The sequence below is a fragment of the Pseudophryne corroboree genome (assembly GCF_028390025.1).
Source record: "Pseudophryne corroboree isolate aPseCor3 chromosome 3 unlocalized genomic scaffold, aPseCor3.hap2 SUPER_3_unloc_18, whole genome shotgun sequence".
Taxonomy (NCBI): domain Eukaryota; kingdom Metazoa; phylum Chordata; class Amphibia; order Anura; family Myobatrachidae; genus Pseudophryne; species Pseudophryne corroboree.
In genome coordinates, this window is record NW_026967506.1 from 304,165 (window position 1) to 325,942 (window position 21,778).

The 21,778-nt window shown below is 48.5% G+C and overlaps 2 protein-coding genes across 2 annotated transcripts in view; one reads left to right on the forward strand and one right to left on the reverse strand.

The window, feature by feature from the left end:
* LOC134983565 (lactase/phlorizin hydrolase-like) overlaps positions 1 to 21,778 on the reverse strand; it is a 744,668-nt gene that overhangs the window by 255,209 nt on the left and 467,681 nt on the right. The window lies entirely within an intron of this gene.
* Positions 1 to 21,778, forward strand: part of LOC134983560 (oocyte zinc finger protein XlCOF6-like) — a 75,977-nt gene that overhangs the window by 38,460 nt on the left and 15,739 nt on the right. Inside the window, exons 3-5 of the mRNA XM_063949215.1 lie at positions 4,126 to 4,317; positions 10,168 to 10,246; positions 10,366 to 10,463. Of these exons, the coding sequence (XP_063805285.1) occupies positions 4,126 to 4,317; positions 10,168 to 10,246; positions 10,366 to 10,463 (369 nt within the window). The remainder of the gene's footprint in view (positions 1 to 4,125; positions 4,318 to 10,167; positions 10,247 to 10,365; positions 10,464 to 21,778) is intronic.

Consider the following 21,778-nt stretch of genomic DNA (forward strand, 5'->3'; position numbering starts at 1 on the left):
ATCCTAAGCTTCAAGAAGTAAGGACTTAAGGAACCAGAGGGTTTTCGATTTATTCGTATCCCACAGGTCGTTGCCAGTAGTGTTCCCTATTCCTCAAACTCTCCAGACTAGATGTCGAAAGCTTGGAAGCAACCTGATAAACGCTTTCAAGTGCCAAGGAGGTTTGAAGTTAATTATCCTTTATCAAGGAGTGTAATGGCTAAGGGGAAGGTGCCGCCCATTGTGGAGAAGACAATGTCACATATACCTAGTGTGACCGCCTTAAGGGATATGTCATGTCGCAAGGTAGACACTGCATTAAAAACTGATTTTGTAGCAGCACATTGTCGCATGGGCTGGGCGTAAGAAAGTAGCCTGGAGAAGAATTCTCAGCGGAGCATTTTCGAGAATCAGCGACTTATATGTGACAGGCTTCAAAGGACGCTAGTAAAATAGCGTCCCGCATCTCGGTTTCGGCCATTTCGGCTAGAGGAATTTTATGGCTCAGAGACTGGCGAGTGGACTCCGTTCCCAGGAATAGAGGCTATTCCATTTGGGGGTTAGATGTTATTTGGTCCTGAGTTAGACAAGTGGATTTCGCAGACAACTGCAGTGAAATCTACCTTTCTTCCTCCTCCTTACTCGAGAGGTAGAGGTCGTTCACAGTCGACACAGAAAGCAGGACAAACCTGCTGACAAACCCGTGGCATGACGGTCTCCCTGCTCACCCGGGGTTCCCCTTGGTGGGCGCAGAGTTGAAAGATGTTCGGGACGCCTGGGCCAAAACCTCACCAGACGTCTGGGTCAACAAGATATTTCCCAGGGTTACAAGATACAGTTTCAAAAACGTCCACACAGTCCGTTTCTTTACAGCGCGAGGGCCTAGGTGCCCGTAGCGAGCAGGAGCATTACAGGCGGCAAATTCAAAGACTCCTGCATACAAAGGGTTATGTGGCCAGTCCCGGATCCTCAAAGAGGAATGGGATTCTATTCAAATCTTTTGGTAGTGCAAAATACCTTCATATCCCGATTTGGACCACTCACCAGGCTTACTTAAGATTTGCACTGGTGAAGGATCACTACCAATTCAGGGCCCTGCCATTCGGTCTATCAATAGCCCCAAGAATCTTTACAAAGATCATACCAATAATGGTGGCAGGATTGAGATAGTTAGGGGTCACGATCATACCTTATCTAGACGATCTACTGATCAAGGCTTCATCTCAGAAACATGGGTGGATTGTGAACTTCCAAAAATCCAACCTCATGCCAACTCAACATATTCAATTTGTCGGTCTCCTCTTGGACACGGTATAATTGAGAGTATCCTACCAGGTACTAAGGACACAGAAGGTTTCTCTACACCTCTGTGGGCAACTTCTCGGGAAGATGGTGGCGTCGTTTGAAGCTCTCCAGTACGGCAGACTTCATTCCCGACCATTCCAGATGAACCTCATTGCTCAGGCAGCAGGTTCGCACTGGCTTCTACATCGAAGAATCCCACTTCCACCACGCATACGAACCTTCTTGATTTGGTGGTCGTTGCACAAGAATCTCGCAGCAGGCAAGAGATTTGGCATTTGGGATTGGAGGATCCTGACAACGGATGCCAGTCTGAGAGGTTGGGGTGCCGTCCTAGAGGAACAAATTCCTAACGGTTTGCAGATTGAGGATGGAGTAAATCCAGTCAGCTATTGCAGGTTTGGAACAAGGAGAGTTCATAGTATCCATGGACATAAAGGATGGACGTTACAGGAAGCAGCCTACCCATAAACATTCTCGAACTGAGAGCGGTTTACAATGCGCTTTTCATAGCCGAAGACCTAGTCATGGGTCAACACTTACAGATACAGTCGTACAACGTCACGACGACGGCTTACATAAACCGTCAAGGAGGAACAAAGAGCAGGATGGCATTAAAGGTAGCCACAAAGATCCTGTTGTCGGCAGAAAGGCGAAACATCATCCTTTCGGCAGTGTTCATTCCAGGTGTGGAGAACTGGGAAGCAGATTATGTCAGTTGCCAGGATATGCATACGGGAGAGTGGTGCCTACATCCACAGATTTTCGACATGGTGGTGAGGAGATGGGTGGACCTAATGGCGTCTCGGCACAACCATCAGCTGCCCGGATATGTTTCCAGTACAAGGGATCCAGCAACAGAAGGAGTGGACGCATTGACACTTCCTTGGTGTTACAGGAGGGTTTACGTTTTTCCACCTTTCCCACTCATACCCAGGGTTCTGAAGAGGGTGAAACGAGAACGAGTGTGGGCAATTCTGATTGCACCAGATTGGCCCCGCATGAGTTGGTACTCAGACTTACGGGAGTTACTAGCAGAAGATCCTTGGCGGTTACCTCAGAGAGAGGACCTGCTATCTCAGGGACCGTTCCTACACCCAGACCTGAACAGGCTGTGTTTAACGGGGTGGCTATTGAAACCCGAACTTAAGAAACAGAGGGATATCATGAACGGCTATTCCTACGATGATTGCTGCTAGGAAGCCGGTTACAGCCTCGCATTACTAGAGAATTTGGAAGAAGTACATGGACTGGTGTCAGGAAAAAACATGGGTGGAATTCGACGAACTTCCACTTACCAAACTTCTACTTTTTCTTCAAGCTGGTCTAGATGGAGGACTAAGACTAGGTTCTTTGAAGGTTCAAGTTTTTCGGCTCTCTCCATCCTATTTCTATAGCGGTTAGCATCCTTAGAGGAGGTTCAAACCTTTTTACAGGGGGTTCTGAGGATACAACCTCCTTTCCGTCCTCCCGCTACGCCGTGGGGCTTAAATTTGGTGTTGGAATTGTTGAGATCACCAACTTTTGAGCCGTTGGAAAGAACAGACCTGAAATATCTCTCTTGGAAGGTCACGTTATTACTTGCCTTGGCTTCGGCCAGAAGGGTTTCCGACTTTGGAGCCTTATCATGTTAGAGTCCTTTTTACATTTTCCATGAGTATAGGGCAGAACTCCGTACAAGAGTAGATTTCCTTCCTAAGGTCGTTTCAGGGTTTCACGTAAACCAGCCGATTGTGGTCCCATCTTTTCAGGGATTCGTAGATGGGGTCATGTCTTTGGATGTTTATATTCGAGCTTTACGAATATACGTACAAGTTACGTTGTCCTTCAGAAGGTCGGACCATTTGTCCGATGGTCCAGAGACGGCTTGGCCAGCATCTAAGCAGTTTTTTTGTCTAGATCAGGGGTTCTCAAACTCGGTCCTCAGGACCCCACACAGTACATGTTTTGCAGGTAACCCAGCAAGTGCACAGGTGTATTAATTACTCACTGACCCATTTTAAAAGGTCCACAGGTGGAGCTAATTATTTCACTTGTGATTCTGTGAGGAGACCTGCAAAACATGCACTGTGTGGGGTCCTGAGGACCGAGTTTGATAACCTGTGGTCTAGATGGATTAGACTTGACATTCGACACGCTTATATTCCTGTGGTAAGCAGGTTCCGGGTCAGACTGGTGCTCATACCACCAGATCAGTGAGTGCCTCATGGGCGGCTGCCAGAGGTGCTTCCACTACTCAACTTTGCAGAGCGGCAACATGGTTTTACAGCACTTCCTCCCTGGGAGATAACTTTGGGACGTCCCCTACTGTATAAGACTGTTCCAGTGTCCCCTAGTGGATGAAAGAGAAAAGAGGATTTTGGTACTTACCGATAAATCCATTTCTCTGAATCCACTCGGGGACACTGGACGCTCGCCTCGGTGCTGTCAACCTGCTGTGTTCAAAGTTCTTGTTTAAAACAGTTCATGCAAACAGTTTTTCTATTAAAAGAGTTATTGGATGCTGTTTGCTGTGTTGTACGGTTCGGTTCCTCGCCATGGGCTCTAGTATCATGTCCTATTCTCTCAGTCAAATTTTTCAAACTGAGGGATGAGGAGCGTGAAGGGGGAGGAGCCGGCTGTGCAGACAATGCTAATTTTTAGATTGTGCCACACCTCCGGTTGCAGGCTTCACTCCCCTACTGTATAAGACTGTTCCAGTGTCCCCGAGTGGATTCAGAGAAATGGATTTATCGGTAAGTACCAAAATCCTCTTATCTATAGTAATAAAACAGGGACATGACTGGGGAGGTGAGGGGACCTGCGAGTGTATGCAGTGATATGCAATGTCTCTCATGTACACAGAATTACACAGTAGTGAAGAAGACATCCGGTGAGTGTGAGACACCCAGCAGACGTTCCCGTGTGTCAAGAAGACTGAGCAGGACCCAGAGCCCCATCACGGTGCCTCCACCTCACTCACTGATACATGAGAGGCACAATGACCAGAAGATCCTGGAACTCACCAACAAGATCATTCAGCTGCTGACTGGAGAGGTGACTGCTGGGAATGGGGCATTATACAGTAACACCTGGGGAGGTGTCTGGGTGATGACTGGAGAGGTGACTGCTGGGAATGTGACATTATATAGTAACACCAGGGGACGTGTCTGGGTGATGACTGGAGAGGTGACTGCCGGGAATGGGGCATTATACAGTAACACCAGGGGACGTGTCTGGGTGATGACTGGAGAGGTGACTGCTGGGAATGGGGCATTATACAGTAACACCAGGGGACGTGTCTGGGTGATGACTGGAGAGGTGACTGCTGGGAATGGGGCATTATACAGTAACACCAGGGGACATGTCTGGGTGATGACTGGAAAGGTGACTGCTGGGAATGGGACATACAGTAACACCGGGGGATGTGTCTGGGTGATGACTGGAGAGGTGACTGCTGGGAATGGGACATTATACAGTAACACCAGGGGATGTCTGGGTGATGACTGCAGAGGTGACTGCTGGGAATGGGACATTATACAGTAACACCAGGGGACGTGTCTGGGTGATGACTGGAGAGGTGACTGCTGGGAATGGGGCATTATGCAGTAACACCGGGGGATGTGTATGGGTGATGACTGGAGAGGTGACTGCTGGGAATGGGACATTATACAGTAACATCGGGGGACGTGTCTGGGTGATGACTGGAGAGGTGACTGCTGGGAATGGGACATTATACAGTAACACCGGGGGACGTGTCTGGGTGATGACTGGAGAGGTGACTGCTGGGAATGGGGCATTATACAGTAACACCGGGGGATGTGTCTGGGTGATGACTGGAGAGGTGACTGCTGGGAATGGGACATTATACAGTAACACCGGGGGACGTGTCTGGGTGATGACTGGAGAGGTGACTGCTGGGAATGGGGCATTATACAGTAACACCGGGGGATGTGTCTTGGTGATGACTGGAGAGGTGACTGCTGGAAATGGGACATTATACAGTAACACTGGGGGACGTGTCCTGGTGATGATTGGGGAGGTGACTGTTGGGAATGGGACATTATACAGTAACACCAGGGGATGTGTCTGGGTGATGACTGGAGAGGTGACTGCTGGGAATGGGGCATTATACAGTAACACCAGGGGAAGTGTCTGGGTGATGACTGGAGGGGTGACTGCTGGGAATGGGGCATTATACAGTAACACCAGGGGATGTGTCTGGGTGATGACTGGAGATGTGACTGCTGGTAATGGGGCATTATACAGTAACACAGGGGATGTGTCTGGGTGATGACTGGAGAGGTGACTGCTGGGAATGGGACATTATACAGTAACACTGGGGGATGTTTCTGGGTGATGACTGGAGAGGTGACTGCTGGGAATGGGACATTATACAGTAACACCAGGGGATGTGTCTGGGTGATGACTGGAGAGGTGACTGCTGGGAATGGGGCATACAGTAACACCGGGGGATGTGTCTGGGTGATGACTGCAGAGGTGACTGCTGGGAATGGGACATTATACAGTAACACCAGGGGACGTGTCTGGGTGATGACTGGAGAGGTGACTGCTGGGAATGGGACATTATACAGTAACACAGGGGATGTGTCTGGGTGATGACTGGAGAGGTGACTGCTGGGAATGGGACATTATACAGTAACACTGGGGGATGTTTCTGGGTGATGACTGGAGAGGTGACTGCTGGGAATGGGACATTATACAGTAACACTAGGGGACATGTCTGGGTGATGACTGGAAAGGTGACTGCTGGGAATGGGACATACAGTAACACCGGGGGATGTGTCTGGGTGATGACTGGAGAGGTGACTGCTGGGAATGGGACATTATACAGTAACACCAGGGGATGTCTGGGTGATGACTGCAGAGGTGACTGCTGGGAATGGGACATTATACAGTAACACCAGGGGACGTGTCTGGGTGATGACTGGAGAGGTGACTGCTGGGAATGGGACATTATACAGTAACACCAGGGGATGTGTCTGGGTGATGACTGGAGAGGTGACTGCTGGGAATGGGACATTATACAGTAACACCAGGGGACGTGTCTGGGTGATGACTGGAGAGGTGACTGCTGGGAATGGGGCATTATGCAGTAACACCGGGGGATGTGTATGGGTGATGACTGGAGAGGTGACTGCTGGGAATGGGACATTATACAGTAACATCGGGGGACGTGTCTGGGTGATGACTGGAGAGGTGACTGCTGGAAATGGGACGACATACAGTAACACTGGGGGACGTGTCCTGGTGATGATTGGGGAGGTGACTGTTGGGAATGGGACATTATACAGTAACACCAGGGGATGTGTCTGGGTGATGACTGGAGAGGTGACTGCTGGGAATGGGGCATTATACAGTAACACCAGGGGAAGTGTCTGGGTGATGACTGGAGGGGTGACTGCTGGGAATGGGACATTATACAGTAACACCAGGGGACGTGTCTGGGTGATGACTGGAGAGGTGACTGCTGGGAATGGGGCATTATACAGTAACACCAGGGGATGTGTCTGGGTGATGACTGGAGAGGTGACTGCTGGGAATGGGGCATTATACAGTAACACCAGGGGATGTGTCTGGGTGATGACTGGAGATGTGACTGCTGGGAATGGGGCATTATACAGTAACACAGGGGATGTGTCTGGGTGATGACTGGAGAGGTGACTGCTGGGAATGGGACATTATACAGTAACACTGGGGGATGTTTCTGGGTGATGACTGGAGAGGTGACTGCTGGGAATGGGACATTATACAGTAACACCAGGGGATGTGTCTGGGTGATGACTGGAGAGGTGACTGCTGGGAATGGGGCATTATACAGTAATACCGGGGGATGTGACTGGGTGATGACTGGAGAGGTGACTGCTGGGAATGGGGCATTATACAGTAACACCGGGGGATGTGTCTGGGTGATGACTGGAGAGGTGACTGCTGGGAATGGGACATTATACAGTAACACCAGGGGACGTGTCTGGGTGATGACTGGAGAGGTGACTGCTGGGAATGGGACATTATACAGTAACACCAGGGGATGTGTCTGGGTGATGACTGGAGAGGTGACTGCAGGGAATGGGGCATTGTACAGTAACACCGGGGGATGTGTCTGGGTGATGACTGGAGTGGTGACTGCTGGGAATGGGACATTATAAAGTAACACCGGGGGATGTGTCTGGGTGATGACTGGAGAGGTGACTGCTGGGAATGGGACATTATACAGTAACACCAGGGGATGTGTCTGGGTGATGACTGGAGAGGTGACTGCTGGGAATGGGACATTATACAGTAACACCAGGGGACGTGTCTGGGTGATGACTGGAGAAGTGACTGCTGGGAATGGGGTATTATACAGTAACACCGGGGGATGTGTCTGGATGATGACTGGGGAGGTGACTGCTGAGAATGGGACATTATACATTAACACCAGGGGATGTGTCTGGGTGATGACTGGAGAGGTGACTGCTGGGAATGGGACATTATACAGTAACACCAGGGGATGTGTCTGGGTGATGACTGGAGAGGTGATAGTTTGGAATGGGGCATTATACAGTAACACCAGGGGACGTGTCTGGGTGATGACTGGAGAGGTGACTGCTGGGAATGGGGCATTATACAGTAACACCGGGGGATGTGTCTGGGTGATGACTGGAGAGGTGATAGTTTGGAATGGGGCATTATACAGTAACACCAGGGGACGTGTCTGGGTGATGACTGGAGAGGTGACTGCTGAGAATGGGGCATTATACAGTAACACCAGGGGATGTGTCTGGGTGATGACTGGAGAGGTGATAGTTTGGAATGGGGCATTATACAGTAACACCAGGGGACGTGTCTGGGTGATGACTGGAGAGGTGACTGCTGGGAATGGGGCATTATACAGTAACACCGGGGGATGTGTCTGGGTGATGACTGGAGATGTGACTGCCGGGAATAAGACATTATACAGTAACACCAGGGGATGTGTCTGGGTGATGACTGGAGAGGTGACTGTTGGGAATGGGACATTATACAGTAACACCAGTGGATGTGTCTGGGTGATGACTGGAGAGGTGACTGCTGGGAATGGGACATTATACAGTAACACCAGGGGATGTGTCTGTGTGATGACTGGAGAGGTGTCTGCTGGGAATGGGACATTATACATTAACACCGGGGGACGTGTCTGGGTGATGACTGGAGAGGTGACTGCTGGGAATGGGGCATTATACAGTAACACCGGGGGATGTGTCTGGGTGATGACTGGAGAGGTGACTGCTGGGAATGGGACATTATACAGTAACACCAGGGGATGTGTCTGGGTGATGACTGGAGAGGTGATATTTTGGAATGGGGCATTATACAGTAACACCAGGGGACGTGTCTGGGTGATGACTGGAGAGGTGACTGCTGGGAATGGGGCATTATACAGTAACACCGGGGGATGTGTCTGGGTGATGACTGGAGATGTGACTGCCGGGAATGGGACATTATACAGTAACACCAGGGGATGTGTCTGGGTGATGACTGGAGAGGTGACTGCTGGGAATGGGGCATTATACAGTAACACTAGGGGATGTTTCTGGGTGATGACTGGAGAGGTGACTGCTGGGAATGGGGCATTATACAGTAACACCAGGGGACGTGTCTGGGTGATGACTGGAGAGGTGACTGCTGGGAATGGGGCATTATACAGTAACACTAGGGGATGTTTCTGGGTGATGACTGGAGAGGTGACTGCTGGGAATGGGACATTATACAGTAACACCAGGGGATGTGTCTGTGTGATGACTGGAGAGGTGTCTGCTGGGAATGGGACATTATACAGTAACACCGGGGGACGTGTCTGGGTGATTACTGGAGATGTGACTGCTGGGAATGGGACATTATACAGTAACACCAGGGGATGTGTCTGGGTGATGACTGGAGAGGTGACTGCTGGGAATGGGACATTATACAGTAACACCAGGGGATGTGTCTGGGTGATGACTGGAGAGGTGACTGCCGGGAATGGGACATTATACAGTAACACCAGGGGACGTGTCTGGGTGATAACTGGAGAGGTGACTGCTGGGAATGGGACATTATACAGTAACACCAGGGGATGTGTCTGGGTGATGACTGGAGAGGTGACTGCTGGGAATGGGACATTATACAGTAACACCAGGGGATGTGTCTGGGTGATGACTGGAGAGGTGACTGCCGTGAATGGGACATTATACAGTAACACCAGGGGACGTGTCTGGGTGATAACTGGAGAGGTGACTGCTGGGAATGGGACATTATACAGTAACACCAGGGGACGTGTCTGGGTGATGACTGGAGAGGTGACTGCTGGGAATGGGACATTATACAGTAACACCAGGGGATGTGTCTGGGTGATGACTGGAGAGGTGACTGCTGGGAATGGGACATTATACAGTAACACCAGGGGATGTGTCTGGGTGATGACTGGAGAGGTGACTGCTGGGAATGGGGCATTATACAGTAACACCAGGGGATGTGTCTGGGTGATGACTGGAGAGGTGACTGCCGGGAATGGGGCATTATACAGTAACACCGGGGGACATGTCTGGGTGGTGACTGGAGAGGTGACTGCCGGGAATGGGACATTATACAGTAACACCAGGGGATGTGTCTGGGTGATGACTGGAGAGGTGACTGCTGGGAATGGGACATTATACAGTAACACCAGGGGATGTGTCTGGGTGATGACTGGAGAGGTGACTGCTGGGAATGGGGTATTATACAGTAACACAGGGGGACGTGTCTGGGTGATGACTGGAGAGGTGACTGCTGGGAATGGGACATTATACAGTTTCACCAGGGGACGTGTCTGGGTGATGACTGTATCACTGTGTGTGTCAGGTTCCTATAAGGTGTCAGGATGTCACTGTCTATGTCTCCATGCAGGAGGGGGAGTATATAGAGGAACACAGGGGTCTGTATAAGGACGTGATGATGGAGAATCACCGGCACCTCACATCACTGGGTAAGAGGAGACTGTCATGTATTGTACAGGGGAGAGCAGGTATGGGGGCCCCCTATATACACACATCACCTGATAATCACATATATACACTGTACTCAGTCACTGTGTGTCTCCTACAGATGGGCCCAGTAACAGAGATACCCCAGAGAGATGTCCCCGTCCTCTGTATTCCCAGGACTGTACAGAGGAGAATCACAGGACCCCACAGGAGGATCAGGTAGGTTGGATTTAGTGTCTCCCCAATATACCAAAGTGACTGTCACTATATGATCTGTAGAGGAGCTGTGTGTTTTATACACTGATATTATACTGTTTCACCTCCGTCAATAAAACCAGACATTAATGTTTCTCTTATGTCCTAGAGCAGGGGTTCTCAAACTCGGTCCTCAGGACCCCACACAGTGCATGTTTTGCAGGTAACCCAGCAAATGCACAGGTGTATTTAATTACTCACTGACACATTTTAAAAGGTCCACAGGTGGAGCTAATTATTTCACTTGTGATTCTGTGAGGAGACCTGCAAAACATGCACTGTGTGGGGTCCTGAGGACCGAGTTTGAGAACCTGTGTCCTAGAGGATGCTGTGGTCCACATTAGTACCATGGAGTATAGATGGGTCCACCTGGAGCCGTTGGCACTTTAAGAGTTTGAGAGTGTGGGCTGGCTCCTCCCTCTATGCCCCTCCTACCAGACTCAGTTTAGATAATGTGTCTGGAGGAGCCGGTCACAGCTAGGGGAGCTCTATAGGGTTTCTCTAGTGAGTTTATTTTAGAGTTTATTATTTTGCAGGGAGGCTGCTGGCAACAGCCTCCCTGCTTCGTGGGACTGAGGGGGGGAGTAGTGTCTGCCCTGCGGGGTCTGAGCCACTATCTCCGCTGACAGGACACTGAGCTCCTGAGGGGATAGATCGTTCCCCGCCACAGGGGATCGCTCACCCCAGCAGCATGCCGCCACCCCCTTACAGAGCCAAAGATCAGTGGCGAGTGAGTCACCGACCCCCCCTAGCAAGCGGGGGGCGAGTGTGAAAATGGCGGCAACAGGGTAGGGAGCACGGTATTAACCGCGCTCCGGAGCTCAGAGGCACACTGTGCGGCGCTGTGAGGAGGCGCCTAAACCCTGCACTGGTCAGAAAGTCTGTCGGGGTCTGTGGATCTCAGCCAGCATAAATCCTCAGGCAGTATAATCCTTGTGAAGAGCGGGAAGACAGCGCCATTTTGGGGGCGGTGCTTTTCCTCAGAGTGGACCCAGCAGCGTTCAGCACCATTTTCCTGCCTGCGCAGCGCTGTCCAGGAAGAGCAAATCCCTTCACAGCAACTCCAGCTATCTCTCACGGTACCAGGGGGTTGTAGAAAGGGGGGGGGGGGGGGGCTGCAAAATGACTGTGTAACCTATTATGGGACATAGTCAGCGCTGGTAGGGGATCACCTTTTACCTAAAGGCCGCTGTGTGTGGGTTGGCTCCAATCTCTGTGTCTCTCTTGCCATCCTTGGGGTTGAAACTCTGTCTGCCCTCCCCTGTGTGTAGAGAAACCTGCTTCAGGTACACCAAAGTCCTCTGCATGACGGTGGACTGCACACCCCGGAGGTGGGGTCGGTGGGAGCGAGACTCAGGCATTTCTCCGGCAGGGTCCACAGGTTATCCACAGGATAACATTGGGATATGATGGAGCGACAGCGGATTGGCACCAAACGATCACAAGCTTTCTGGCCTCCCAGAATGCACCAGGCTCGTCCATATAATCCCGCCCACTGATTCAGTCAAATCAGTTTTTTGTTTGGTGCTGCAGCAGCCGGACCATGGTCACAGGGCTGCTGTGTTTGGCTGCCCTAAGCTTTCTTATTTTATTTTTATAGTCTTACTATGTTTTCTGAGTGATATTTCCTAACAGCGTCTTACACGCATATTGGAAAGAGTCGCTCCAACAACTCCCCGCCGGGTCGCAACAACGCTTACCCACGGTACAAGTGCTGTCTCGACGGGCGTCTGTGTCGTATATACTAGCAGGTCCAGCAGACGTTGCCAGGCTGTATCCAGAGTATGGGGAGAAGGTAAGGCATCGGTTCCACTTACTAGGGGATTCCGGACACAACCACACTGTATTGGAGGAGACCACAAACAGTGGCTGACGCGCCGCCACTCTTAAGTGCTCCAGCGCTATGCTTTAGGGATCATAGGTGCCAGGACTAGGTTGAGGCCGCGATCCCTGGAGTTTATGTCAGCAGGGGGAGTCAGGCGCTCTCCTGGCCACCCCTCCCCCCAGTTCATGACCAGTTTCCGTGTGTCTCCCTTCCATGAACTCATGACCTCACTTCCATCTCAGACGCTACCACGAGGGGTCTCGGTCGCAGCATAGGCCGCTGCGTCTGTATACACTAAGCATTACCGCTAAGAGACTGAGTCGCAGACAGGAGCGTCTGCATGCACTAACGTTCACTGAGCGTCTGTGTCCACTAAAAAGTACCGGAGCGGCAGTGTACACTAGTAGCGTCTGGATCCACTCAGCGTTCGCTAACGTATTGATCGATCCTGGAAGTGGGGTGAGTCTACCTGTATCCCACTCTACTGAGTACGGGTTATACAGCACTAAAATTCTATCTACTTTTGTAGTATGAATAGTTAAGTTTAGTGCCTATTGCATATGAGTCTGTGTACATTGCTGTGGTTTCTTCGCAATGTGTCTGAATACTATAAAGATCTGTATAGAACAGAATTCATTAATATGTACTCCTACATGCTTTGAGATGTGTTCGTAGTTGATAATATGCTCATATGATGTGTATGTGTGTATATATATATATATATATATATATATATATATACTGCTCAAAAAAAATAAAGGGAACACTAAAATAACACATCCTAGATCTGAATGAATGAAATATTCTTATTAAATACTTTGTTCTTTACATAGTTGAATATGCTGACAACAAAATTACACAAAAATTATCATTGGAAATCTCATATATTAACCCATGGAGGTCTGGATTTGGTGTCATACTCAAAATTAAAGTGGAAAAACACACTACAGGCTGATCCAACTTTGATGTGATGTCCTTAAAACAAGTCAAAATGAGGCTCAGTAGTGTGTGTGGCCTCCACGTGCCTTTATGACCTCCCTACAATGCCTGGGCATGCTCCTGATGAGGTGGCGGATGGTCTCCTGAGGGATCTCCTCCCAGACCTGGACTAAAGCATCCGCCAACTCCTGGACAGTCTGTGGTGCAACGTTGCGTTGGTGGATGGAGCGAGACATGATGTCCCAGATGTGCTCAATTGGATTCAGGTCTGGGGAACAGGCGGGCCAGTCCATAGCATCAATGCCTTCGTCTTGCAGGAACTGCTGACGCACTCCAGCCACATGAGGTCTAGCATTGTCTTGCATTAGGAGGAACCCAGAGCCAACTGCACCAGCATATAGTCTCTCACAAGGGGTCTGAGGATCTCATCTCGGTACCTAATGGCAGTCAGGCTACCTCTGGCGAGCACATGGAGGGCTGTGCGGCCCCCCAAAGAAATGCCACCCCACACCATTACTGACCCACTGCCAAACCGGTCATGCTGGAGGATGTTGCAGGCAGCAGAACGTTCTCCTTGGCGTCTTCAGACTCTGTCACGTCTGTCACATGTGCTCAGTGAGAACCTGCTTTCATCTGTGAAGAGCACAGGGCGCCAGTGGCGAATTTGCCATCTTGGTGTTCTCTGGCATATAGCAAACATCCTGCACGGTGTTGGGCTGTAAGCACAACCCCCACCTGTGGGCGTCGGGCCCTCATACCACCCTCATGGAGTCTGTTTCTGATAGTTTGAGTAGACACATGCACATTTGTGGCTTGCTGGAAGTCATTTTGCAGGACTCTGGCAGTGCTCCTCCTGTTCCTCCTTGCACAAAGGTGGAGGTAGCGGTCCTGCTGCTGGGTTGTTGCCCTCCTACGGCCTCCTCCACGTCTCCTGATGTACTGGCCTGTCTCCTGGTAGCGCCTCCATGCTCTGGACACTACGCTGACAGACACAGCAAACCTTCTTGCCACAGCTCGCACTGATGTGCCATCCTGGATGAGCTGCACTACCTGAGCCACTTGTGTGGGTTGTAGACTCTGTCTCATGCTACCACTAGAGTGAAAGCACCGCCAGCTTTCAAAAGTGACCAAAACATCAGCCAGAAAGCATAGGAGCTGAGAAGTGGTCACCACCTGCAGAACAACTCCTTTATTGGGGGTGTCTTGCTAATTGCCTATAATTCCCACCTGTTGTCTATTCCATTTGCACAACAGCATGTGAAATTGATTGTCAATCAGTGTTGCTTCCTAAGTGGACAGTTTGATTTCACAGAAGTGTGATTGACTTGGAGTTACATTGTGTTGTTTAAGTTTTCCCTTTATTTTTTTGAGCAGTGTGTGTGTATATATATATATATATATATATATATATATATATATATATAAAAAATATGTGACTGACTACTAGTGTGATGCTGACTTAATAATAATAAATGATTGTCGGTTGATACTTCTGTTTCTTAATGTAGGTGCATGGGAAGGGTCACACACATCACTTTAGAGAAAGGGGATTACAGTCACAAATTGTGTAATACCCTGTGAAAGTGCTGAGTATTTATCATGTCTAAGGGCAGCATACGCTGACAAAAACACTCATATATTGTTGTTTGGCTAAAACTGTATTATCTATGATCTGGTACAGGATGGTTATGTGTAAAAATGATTGGCTGTTTAGCATAATACATCCTGATTATATTAGGTATAGATAGACCCATTGAGGCGATGTTTTGCACAGGCCTTGTACAGTTTAGCTGAGAGGTTAAATCTTACAATATTAACACATGCTGCTCACTGCTTGTGGTATATACCCAACAGTTTCTCCAATAAGACAAGCTGATGACCGAATGTAAATAAATCATCGACTTCACAGGCTACACATGATAATCATGAAATCTCCATATACTCTACTTCAGCATACAAAGAACAGGTAAAAGATATCAGCTAAATAAATGAGAGCAAAAATAGGCTAGTCTGTCAATAGAGGCAGCAGAGCCTGGGGTAAAAATAAGGCACTTCACTTTAAACGTCCCAAAAGGTCTCTGCACGAGGGCAGAATTCAGGAAAAAGGTTTGGGTTACACCCAATAAAGTAGAATGCCCGGTAAATGGGATTCCAATATCTTTTTCAACCTAGGGACTGTTTAAAATAGGGAAGTGTCTCTCAAAATAGATATGCATGTCAATGATAATGCAAAAATCTATAGGGCCTCTGCCATCAAAAGAATAAGACCATATTGTCTTTGTCTGGGGTAGTCACAAGGCCAGCAAGGACTTCACCTTGTAGTCTATGGCTACACCACACTGGATAGGCCCAATCTCACTAGATTTTGGACGCTAAGCAGTGTTCGGTCTGGTTAGTTCTTGGAGGGGAGACCACCTTGAAATACCAGGTGCTGTAGGTACATTGGGCTGAGGTACTGGAAGACAGGTTTCAACGCCTGCAAGGGAGTAAGAATCCCATATAGCTTATATGGACACTAAAGTTCTAGGGCATCAGCATAACAATCGCTGTTCAAGAACAACTTGGTTCACATACATGGGAAGCTGATTCAGAATCTAAGAAGGTTCTGGAAATTTTTACAGTGATTGTAAGTTTTCTGTTTGAGTTAACAGTTATTCCGGAGTCAGAACCAGACTCCAAGAAGGTCACGTTCCCTTCCACATATAACCCCAAATATAGGGGTCTGGTTTGGCCTTGTCGGTCATAAAGGAACGTAACATCCCCAATACAATAAGTTTGTTAAGGCAAAGAAGCAAAGGTAATCAGAGGCCAGCTTCCAAATCAGAGGCCATCACCATAATGGTGAGGGTCTCCTGGCAGATTCCAGAAGGATAAGGGGCCGACTTCTTCAGTTGCACAGATTTGATAGCAATCTACAGATAGATTCCCGGTTGCAAGAAGCAGTATTTCTAAGGTTATACTTTCCCTTCTGGAACCATTCTCCTATAAGGTTTTCGGTCTCAGCCCATCTCGGGTAGAGGCGTAGGCGAGGGATTTGCATGAAGCAATTCAGAAAATATTTTGTCAGGAATAGTCATTCCAGTAACCCAGGCACAATGGGGTGGTTTATTCCCACCTGGGTCAAAAACAATCCCTCGCCCCAATATCAATTTCAAAAACAGAGAAATTTGGGTAACACGGTTTTAGTGGAGGCAACTCCATAGTTGGGTGAGGAGCCAATATAATACATGGTATTCCTGGATAATTCAGGAATCTTACCTTCAGGCTCCTATAACACTGTCCATCAGTGTTATCTCAAGGTTTACCATCCTTCAGCAAAATTTCAGTTAGGCCTTACCCTTTGGGTTAGCCACAGCCCCAGAGTATTTATCAAAATGAATATGGCAATTTATCTCCGTTAGTAGAGGTTAAGAAAATTGCCATACCTTGGCCACCTTCCTATCGTGACACAAATATAGGAAAGGTTCTGTGTCATTTGCAACATACAAATAACTTGTCTGCAGAGGCACGGGTGGTTCGTAAATGGGATCATCTCTGGTTCCGTAACATAACTCACGGTTGGGCTATACTGAATTCGAGTTTGCAGAAAGTAGTTACCTCGGAACAAGATATCCAAGGCAAGGCTAGGAGAGTGGTTACAATGTCAAACAATATCAATTCACGTAGCAATGCCAATGATGGGTTTTGATGGTGTTAACAATACACGTGGTGGAGTGGGCATAATTCCACTCAAGACTTTTTCAGCATCTCCTCCATCTAAGGCCGCATCACACTGGACATGTCCAATCTCAATTGATGTTGGAAGTTAAGCAGCGTTGTACCGGGTTAAATTCGCCAAGCCCAAGACCATTTGTGAATACCAGGTGGTGTAGACCGGCCAGATGGACAGTACACACACAAGAACGTGGTACTGGCAAAATAAGGTAAGAAGTAGCCTGGGGCCTACAGACATTCCATCTAGATCAGAGGATACCTTTTTCTTTTTGGATATCCGGTGGGGAAATCCTGACAACAAATACAAGTCTTCTCTGTTATGGAGACCATTATCCGGAAAATTATGATTCTGGGGATTATGGACCATAGAAGAAGGTGCCTGCTAATAAATCTGTTAGCACGTCAGGCCATATACTGGGTCCTGATTCAGGCATGGGACATTCCTAAAGGAAGATCGGTCCAGATCCGCAAGGACAAGGAAATGGCAGTAGAGAGGAACACGCAGATAAAAAGCAAGAAAAGAGGTAAATCACAAACAAAAGTGTGCAGAACTCCATCTTCCAGCCTTGTCCTCAGGGTTTGTTCCGGGAGTCCTAAACTGAAGAGCTGATTTCTCAGTCGACACACCATTCAGGCAAATGAATGGGCTTTACACCCTAAAGTCGTGTCCGACTCGGGGAGACAAATGGGCTTGGCCAGAGATAATTCTCATGGTGTCCCATCTGAATAGCAAAAGCGATAATCGGGTCAGGAACAAAGGAAGTGATCTTTGTGGATGTCTTTTTAAGGAGAATTTTATTTCTTTTATGTGTTTCTTAAATCATCCTGCTACCCAGGATAGTGAGGAAAATACAACAAAGATGCCGGGATCCTAATAAGCCCCGGCTTGGCCCAGAAGGCGTCGGTACACGGATCCGCAGATAATCTTGAATACCTTTTCTGTTTCCTCTACGCCCAGACTAAGACAGGGTCCTTGATTATCACAGATATCTGGATCAAACTGTTTTGATGGCGTGGCTTTTGAAATCTATATACTGAGGTCCAGAGGATTCTCACAAATGCTCAGAACAAGGGAAAATTTCCTTGACTCGTAATATCACAAAATATGGCAAGCTTATATTCATTGGTGCAATGAAGGAGGTATGGACACGAAATCTTGCAGAATTTCCAGGGTTTTAGCGTTCCTTCAAACAGGAATAGATAAAGGGTTAGCGGTGGCTTCCTCGGATATACAAGTGTCCGCATTGACTGTATGGTTTCAAAAGAAAACTGACAAATTGCAGGATGTGCGCACTTTTTCCCAGGGAATGCTGCGCATTCAACCTTCCCTTTTTCCTACTACAGGGTCAGGGAATCTGAATCTAGTCCTCAAAGCCTGTCAAGTTGCTCTGTTTAAACCAAGTGAAGTGGACTTTAAATGGTTGACAGCTAAAGTTCTCGTTCGGCTGACTATGGCATCAGCTAGAAGAGAGTCAGATTTAGGAGCACTGTCATGCTAATCTCCTTTTCTGATGTTTTCCAGATAAAGTAGTTCTCGGAACTAGGTCTGGGTATCTTCCTAAGGGGTGATCTATATTCCACCTTAATGAAGATATTATGGTCCCGATTTTTCAGGAATTAGGATTTTCTGCGGGAGATGCATCACTGGACGTAGTCCGGGCATTAAGTATCTACATGGATTGTACCAGTGCCATTAGAAAGACAAATTCTCCTTTCATCCTCTATGGTTTTCACAAGAGGGGATGGCCTGCTACTAAACAGACGCTAGCAAGATGGCTTCCAATGACGATTTCAGAAGCATATTCTTAAGCTGATCTCCCTGTCCCGGCTAATGTCTCTGCTCACTATACATGTAAGGAAGGTCTTTCATGGGTAGCACAATATTGTGCTTGAGCAGAACATATATGTAAGGTAGCCACATGGCTTCCAATAAACACATTCAATCAGACATTATGCCTGGGATATCTTTGCCTCTCATGATGCTCAATTCGGGCATAAGGTTCTCCTATAAATCAGGAGTGTCCCCACCACTAAAAATTGCTTTGGGAAGTCCTAATGTTATCCTGTGGACCCTGTTGGAGAAATATACGTTATGGTAAGAACTTACCGTTGATAACGGTATTTCTCCTATGTCCACAGGTTCCGCAGGGATCCCACCCTGACTCACCTGATTTGAGAATCTTTATACTCACTAACCTCTTCCCTCTTGCATGGTAGGGTGTGCAAGTGTGTTCTTATCACCTGAATAGGGTTCTACATAATGCTCCTCCCTAAATGCTTTGGTAACAACTGATTTGACTGAGTCAGTGGGCGGGATTATTTGGACGAGCCTGGTGCATTCTGGGAGGCCAGAAAGCTTGTGATCGTTTGGTGCCAATCCGCTGTCGCTCCATCATATCTTAATGTTTTCCTGTGGAAACCTGTGGACATAGGAGAAATACCGTTATCAACGGTAAAGTTCTTACCATAACGTATATTTCAGTCATGTCTGGGTGTCATCCGGCCTAGACCCCTGGGTGCAAGATATTGTGTCCCAGGGGTACAGGCTGGAATTTCACAATCTCCCTCACCGATTTTTCAAATCAGGCTTACCAGCTCTGCTGGCAGACAGGACTGTCCTGCAAGAAGCCGTCCAGAAGTTGGTGGAGGCACAGGTCATTGTGCCAGTACCACCTCATATGCAAAGCAAAGGTTACTATTCAAACCTTTTCGTGGTACCGAAACCGGTTGGTTCGGTCAGACCCATTCTGAACCTAATATCTCTAAACCCCTTTCTGAAAGAGTTCAAGTTCAAAATGGAGTCTCTAAGGGCGGTGATATCAGGTCTGGAAGAGGGGGAATTCCTGGTATCCCTGGATATCAAGGATGCGTACTTCCACATTCCGATTTGGCTGCCGCATCAGGCTTATCTCTGCTTCGCATTGTTGGACAGTCATTTCTAGTTCCAGGCCCTCCCATTCGGTCTCTCCACAGCACCGAGGGTATTCACCAAGGTGATGGCGGAGATGATAGTTCTCCGCAAGCAGGGGGTGAACATGATTCCATATATGGACGAACTGCTGATAAAAGCATCGTCCAAGGAAAAGCTGTTACGGTCCATAGCTTTCGCGACCCAGCTTCTCAGGGAACATGGTTGGATCCTGAATCTTCCAAAATCACATTTGGAACCAACCAGGAGGTTGTCCTTTCTGGGAATGATCCTCGACACGGAAGTGCAGAGGGTGTTTCTTCCAGAGGAAACAGCGTTGGTGATTCAAACAATGGTACGGGATGTCCTGAAGCCAACCCAAGTGTCGGTTCATCAGTGCATTCGCCTTCTGGGGAAGATGGTGGCCTCTTACGAGGCTCTGCAGTACTGGAGGTTTCACGCTCGGTCCTTCCAGCTGGATCTCCTGGACAAGTGGTCGGGATCCCATCTACACATGCACCAGAGAATACATCTGTCACCAAGGGCCAGGATTTCATTCCTTTGGTGGCTGCAATTACCTCACCTTCTGGAGGGCCGCAGGTTCGGGATTCAGGACTGGATCCTTCTAACCACGGATGCAAGTCTCCGGGGCTGGGGAGCAGTCACTCAAGGAGAAACCTTCCAAGGAAGGTGGTCAAGTCTGGAAGCCAGCCTGCCAATAAACATTCTGGAACTAAGAGCCGTCTACAACGGTCTTCTCCAGGAGGCCCATCTTCTGAGAAATCGTGCCATTCAAGTGTAGTCGGACAATGTGACGACAGTGGCTTACATAAACCGACAGGGCGGAACGAAGAGCAGAGCTGCAATGTTAGAGGTAACAAGAATCATCTCTGGGCAGAAAAACACGCGTTGGCGCTGTCGGCAATCTTCTTTCCGGGAGTAGACAACTGGGAAGCGGACTTCCTCAACAGACACGATCTCCATCCAGGGGAGTGGGGTCTCCATCCGGAGGTATTCAAGGAGGTAACAGATCTTTGGGGCGTACCCCAAATCGACATGATGGCCTCTCGTCTCAACAAGAAGCTTCGGCGGTATTCCAGGTCGAGGGACACGCAAGCAGTGGAGGTGGACGCCCTAGGTGACTCCGTGGGTGTCCAGTCGGTGGTACGTGTTTCCTCCACTCATTCATTCCAAGAGTTTTCAAACTCATAAGGAGAACAAGAGTTCAGGCAATCCTCATTGCTCTGGACTGACCAAGAATGACTTGGTACGCCGATCTTCTGGATCTACTGCTAGAAGAGCCGAGGCCTCTTCTTCTTCGGGAGGACCTGCTGCAACAGGGACCGTTCGCCTATCAAGACTTACCCCACAGCTACATTTGACGGCATGGAGGTTGAACGCCAGATATTAGCTCGGAAGGGTATTCCGAACAAAGTTATTCCTACCCTGATACAGGCTAGGAAAGGAGTAACGTCAAAACATTACCATCGTATTTGGAAAATATATGTATCTTGGTGTGAATCCAAGAAGTTTCCTGCGGTGGAGTTTCAACTGGGACGTTTTCTCCTCTTCCTGCAAACAGGTGTGGATATGGGCCTGAGGTCAGGATCCATAAAAGTCTAAATTTTGGCCCTATCCATTTTCTTCCAGAAACAGTTGGCTGCCCTCCCTGAGGTTCAGACTTTTTTGAAGGGAGTCCTGCATATCCAACCTCCCTTTGTTCCGCCTACGGCACCAAGGGATTTTAACGTGGTGTTGCAGTTTCTCCAATCTGACTGGTTTGAGCCTCTACAGGAGGTTGAGGTCAAATTTCTCACGTGGAAGGCTGTCACTTTGTTGGCTTTAGCTTTTGCTAGACGTGTGTCGGAGTTGGGGGCTTTGTCCTGTAAAAGC